Source organism: Protobothrops mucrosquamatus, unplaced genomic scaffold, assembly GCF_001527695.2.
Source record: "Protobothrops mucrosquamatus isolate PMUCROS unplaced genomic scaffold, P.Mucros_1.0 scaffold15053, whole genome shotgun sequence".
Taxonomy (NCBI): Eukaryota; Metazoa; Chordata; class Lepidosauria; order Squamata; family Viperidae; genus Protobothrops; species Protobothrops mucrosquamatus.
In genome coordinates, this window is record NW_015400821.1 from 9857 (window position 1) to 15777 (window position 5921).

At 40.9% G+C, this 5921-nt stretch overlaps 1 protein-coding gene across 1 annotated transcript; it reads left to right on the top strand.

The window, feature by feature from the left end:
- Positions 1 to 87: 87 nt before the first annotated feature.
- LOC107301605 (putative sodium-coupled neutral amino acid transporter 8) lies at positions 88 to 5449 on the top strand (the record flags this gene model as incomplete). The annotated part of the gene is made up of 8 exons (XM_015830807.1): positions 88 to 241; positions 986 to 1090; positions 2115 to 2166; positions 3086 to 3200; positions 3838 to 3985; positions 4244 to 4440; positions 4636 to 4687; positions 5347 to 5449. Coding segments are annotated over 8 exons (926 nt in total), but the record flags the coding sequence as incomplete, so codon positions are not given.
- Positions 5450 to 5921: the final 472 nt, after the last annotated feature.

Sequence of the window (5921 nt, forward strand, 5' to 3'; positions counted from 1 at the left end):
GAAAAGGATACCTTTGTTCAGATTCACAAGCCTTCGGATACATTCCTGCCTTCTTCTAACACTGAGCTTTTTCCAACTCTCTTCCAGTATGTGATTCTTCCTCCCTCAATGAAACTCTGAATGGAGACCATTTTCACCAGCCCTGGTTTATTGACCAGCGCTTCACCTTGTCTACCTTGTGCCTCCTGGTTATTTTCCCCCTCTCCATCCCAAGACAAATTGGCTTCCAAAAATATACAAGGTAAGAAAGAGTTCAGAGGGTCCAGTTTTGGAACTGGGTGTGCCGGAGATTAAGTCTCACCCCGACTTGGATCTGATTTATATCCTGGATATGTTTGGAGAGGAAGTGAAACAGAATATAGGTTTTACCCTGGTGGGACAGAGCAAGATGCAAAACAAGAACACAGAATGTAGAATGACAGGGTTGGAAGGCACCTTAAAGATCTTCTAGTCCAGGGGTCCTCAAACTTGTCCACTTTAAGACTTGTGGACTTCAATTCCTAGAATTCCCCAGCCAGCATGGCTGGCTGGGGAATTCTGGGAGTTGAAGTCCACAAGACTTAAAGTGGACATGTTTTGAGACCCCTGACTTAATGACTGCTGCAAAAAAGATAATATAATTGGATTGGTGACATGAGTGTTTTACGATTGTCAAACCTACGACCTTAATGGGCAGGCTCCATTATAGTCATATAACATATAATAAAATAACAGAGTTGGAAGGGACCTCGGAGGTCTTCTAGTCCAACCCCCTGCTCAAGCAAGAGACCCTTTATCATCCCAGACAAATGGCTGTCCAGTCTCTTCTTAAAAACCTCCAGTGTTGGAGCATCCACAACTTCTGGAGGCAACTTCTGTTCCATTGATGAATGGTTCTCATTGACAGGAAATTTGTCCTTAGTTCTAGGTTGATTCTCTTGAGGACTAGCTGCAGAATATTTTGCACCTTTTGTCCAATTTTGCTCTTTCTGTGCATCTTTTCCAGTATCCTTGGCACTTTAGCTGCCTGTTACCTGATGGTGGTCATTGTGCTGAAGTATTACCTCAAAACAGATCACGCTGTTAAGCAGGAGCATCCCCATTCTGCTAAGTAAGTATGGATATAGAGTGAATGGTATGTCAAGGAAAACAGATTTATACCCTCATCACCAGCCACTGCTTTTCTGTTCTTCTAAATAAAATCTGCCTGACCAATATAGAATAGAATAGAATAGAATAGAATAGAATAGAATAGAATAGAATAGAATATGGAATTAGAGTAGAATAGAATAGAATAGAATAGAATAGAATAGAATAGAATAGAATAGAATAGAATAGAATATGGAATTAGCGTAGAGTAGAATGGAATGGAATAGAATAGAATAGAATAGAATAGAATAGAATAGAATAGAATAGAATAGAATATGGAATTAGAGGAGAGTAGAATAGAATAGAATAGAATAGAATAGAATAGAATAGAATAGAATAGAATAGAATATGGAATTAGAGTACAGTAGAATGGAATGGAATAGAATAGAATAGAATAGAATAGAATAGAATAGAATAGAATAGAATAGAATAGAATAGAATAGAATATGGAATTAGAGTAGAATGGAATGGAATGGAATGGAATAGAATAGAATAGAATAGAATATGGAATTAGAGCAGAGGAGAGTAGAATAGAATAGAATAGAATAGAATAGAATAGAATAGAATAGAATAGAATATGGAATTAGAGCAGAGTAGAGTAGAGTAGAATAGAATAGAATAGAATAGAATAGAATAGAATAGAATAGAATAGAATACGGGAAGGGTGGCAAAGATGGACGTTCTTTTATTTACTTCTATTTTTATTAAATGTCTATGCTGCCCATCTCACCATCAAGTGACATTAAGCAGCTTGCAAGACAAAAACAGCAATGCAAACATTAAAATGATAAATATTAACATTAAAACTAGATAGCTCTAAGGAAGGAGCCAATATACAATGGGGTGGCGATGGATTCTTTAAAAACCCTTCAGGAGATTTTCCTACCTAGACAGCAAATACATTGTGACTGTCTGGCCATTTCCATGTAGAGTAATGTCTGGCACCTTCATATGCATGTCCGTGTTTTGTGTTTTCCATCACACAGTTCTTGGGCCTCCATGTTCAGCGTTGTCCCGACCATCTGTTTTGGGTTTCAGGTAATAAAGTGAATATTTTTCCCTTCTTTTCTTAAGGGGCGAAGGAGTTATGGAAGCTGACTTTGTCCCTCCTTGTTGCAAAAGGATACTTGAATTCATATGTATTTCTGAGGATGCAATAACCTGGGCGTAGCTGTCGCCCTTTTACCATCAGGAGAAAAACAGTCATTGATTCCCCGTTCCTTGTTTACATCAAAATCAAGAAACTGAGAACTTTGCAATAGTGGCAAATATCTGTAATTCGGGTGTAGGATGAGGGTGAAGCTTCGTTCTCCGAGCTCGTGGGAAACAGATTGAAAAGCCTAACATACAAAGCATACTTATGAAGCAAGCTATCACCCAGATTTCTTACAGGCTGCCAGGAGCTGCTTAATAATGACCGTAAAAAATACCCCCAGCAAAGTGGCCAATTTTTCAGCAGCACGTAGTGTTCTGTGGCAGAAGCTCCCTCTTAATCAAAACCTCCCCATTTTTATGAAAATCTGGCACTATGATATCATGGCCTTGTTACAGTCAAAAGACTGCAAGACCTGGCCTTGACTTGCTGGCATATGAGTCTCCGTCTAGGATATGAATAAAAAAAAATCTGAGACTTTCACAGCTTTGAAGCTACATAAAGATTCCCTCCCCTTGTCTTTTGTTCAGCAAGCAAGACTGAAAAATGAGCAGGCTAGATTTCAGAACGAACTGTAAACTTCTAGATTTTTCTTAATATGAAGGAGAAATCAAAATATGTCACTAACTCCTCACAATAACAATGACTTTCTGGATTGCCCATAGTGGCAGGGATGGTACTTTGGCTGTAGGAATGTATATCTGCAGCTTTATGGATGTGAAGCGAAGAAGATGTCCAAGCAAGCACTAGGCAAGCACTGCACTGTGTGTTGTGTTGTATATTCAAGACCTCTTTGTCTTCCAGTGTCATGAAGCCTGTGTGGCCATCTACTGCAGCCTGAGCGATAAGAGGCTGTCCCACTGGGTGGTGGTGTCTGTGATGTCCATGCTCTTCTGCTTGTTGATCTACTCCATGACAGGTATCTTCCTTCTCCATCAGAAGAGAATTTTCACACCCTCAGAAGGTGCTAATAAAGGAGAACATTTGCAGCTCAGGGTTGAAATGAGGGGTCCTTGATGCTCTCTGAGCTTACTTGTTTCCTTGCAGATGTTTCATTACCATTACTATCAGTGCTAGAAGGGAGGAGGAGGAATAATGTGGAGTCCTTGATGCTCTCTGAGCTTGGTTGTTTCCTTGCAGATGTTTCATTACTATTACTATCAGTGCTAGAAGGGAGGAGGAGGAGGAGGAGGAAGAGGAAGAGAGGACTGTGGAGTTCTTGCCGCTTTCTGAACTTAGTAGTTTTCTTGCAGACATTTCATTACCCAAGCTACGTAACATCATCAGTGCTGGACTAGAAGACCTCCAAGGTCCCTTCCAGCTTCTATTCTATTCTATTCTATTCTATTCTATTCTATTCTATTCTATTCTATTCTATTCTATTATTTCTATTCTATTCCATTCCATTCTATTCCCCCTCCCCAAACTGGAGGGTAAGCTATTATATATAAACGGGCAGCAGGCCACCGTCTTATTTGCACTGGAAATCTCTCTGTAATGATGACCCATCGGGTCAGATTGTCTAGTTATAACCTAATGGTCTATTTCCCCGCAAGGTTTGTATGGCTACTTAACATTTGGTGCTGACGTCGCTGCTGACATCCTAATGTCCTACCCTGGAAATGATGTAGTGGTTATCGTAGCTCGGCTGTTATTTGGCATCTCCATTATCACCATCTACCCCATTGTCCTTTTTCTAGGAAGGTGAGAAGCAAAAATAATTCCTAAGCTTTTCAGGGGTGTTGGTCTGTTTCATAGTCACAAATACTTAATATTTTATCAGCAACATATTAGTGACTTTAACTTGTGGACTTCAACTCCCAGAATTCTGGGAATTGAAGTCCCCAGGTCTTAAAATGGCCACGTCTCAACACCCCGGATCTAAAGGGATAAATGGATTAATGTTTAAGGTGTGGGCAGATTCTTGAGTCATTCGATAAACGCCCCAATGTAACCGTTTAGGTCCGTCCTCCAAGATTTTTGCCTCGGCTCCAAGCAGGGCTGTATCCAGATGGAGAACAGTGAGAAGTGCATACGAATTCTGCTGACCACCGCCTGGGTAGTGATCACCCTCATCATTGCCCTGTGTGTGCCTGACATCAGCGAGGTGGTCAGCGTCATTGGTGGCATTGGGGCTTTCTTCATCTTCATCTTTCCAGGTAGGTCAACGTGTCTTTCCTCTCCTAGCAATTTGACTGCCTTCGGAAGGATGGAAGGCTGAATCAATCTTGAGCCGGTCGGGATCGAACTGCTGGCAGTGGGCAGAATTAGCCTGCAATACTGCATTCTAGCCACTGCGCCGCCACAGATCTTTAAGGAATTGTTTATGTTGAATGCTTCCTATTTTATTTCAGGGCTATGTTTGGTGTTTGCAATGGAGACGGAACCCTTCAGGCCAAGAACCAAGTATGTTTAGCACCCCCAGTCCCTCAACCAACTTTGGTGACAATAGGAACAGACAGTGACATGGTTCCGAAAGAAATAACTTTTCAAAGAACTTTGAGGCTTAATTACCTTAAAGAATCCTTTAATGGGTTATATAATCTGGCACGAACAAAGGAAAGCCAAAGACTGAAACACCCCCCCATCCTAGCTCTCGTGACAAGCACAACTCCCTCCCTCCTTTCACAGTCATCAATCATATGCTCCAATTAAACAGAGGTGTGAATCTTCCTCCCGTCTCATCTCTGTTATTACAGACTGCTGTTGCGTTGACCTTGGCTGTGCTATGCTAAGATAATGTTGTTATTCACAGGCATTCCTCCCCCCTCATATGGCCCGCAATGCCTGCTCTTGCTCTTGAAGCAATATGTAGGCTAAATAAGATATGTTTGCTTCTTCACATATGTCAAGCAATAACATCCAATGTTAGCAGACTTGACAACAAGAGAGGCTTATTGCCCCATTTTGCCAAAGGGACTTGGCCAAGTAGCAACCAATTTTAATAGGGTAGAAATATATATTTTTTTTAAATGAAGATTCGGGTATTTCTATAAAACCTGGATCTTCATCTGGGTTTTATAGAAGATAGGCATAGCACGGATTCTTTTCCCACTTACTCGCAGGTCCTGCCTAATTACCTGGGGGATCATCACTGTCCTTTGTGGAGCTTTCGTCTTTGGGCAAAGCACAGCATCGGCCATCATGGCACTATTGCACAAACTCTAGCCGAAGTCATCAGCAAAGGTGATGTTGCATCCACGAAACACTCACAACTGGACTATTGGGAGGCGATGCTCAGCGCCCTTGACAGATGCAGTAAAATCTCAGTTTAGCAGACTTAATTTTAGCAGACTTTGGAGGCAAAGGGTTTCAAAGAATTGCAGCACCAGCATTTAACAAACCAAAGTCAGCCTGCATTGCAAATAATGCAGATAATTGATGCTATTTCCTCTGCCTCCCGATGCAGTGATTCACACTGTAAAATTACACCAGTTGCAGTGTTATGCACAACGGTGCCAATGATGCCACTTATATCATTTGTCTCGCAATGAACATGACATTACGAAAAAGACATAATAGTGACAGAATCCCTTTCCTTAAATGGCTCATTAAACTGAGATTTTACTACATTGAAGATCTGGTTATAATTTAACTCATGTTCACATTTTATCTATCTAGTATTGTTAATAAAAGTGAC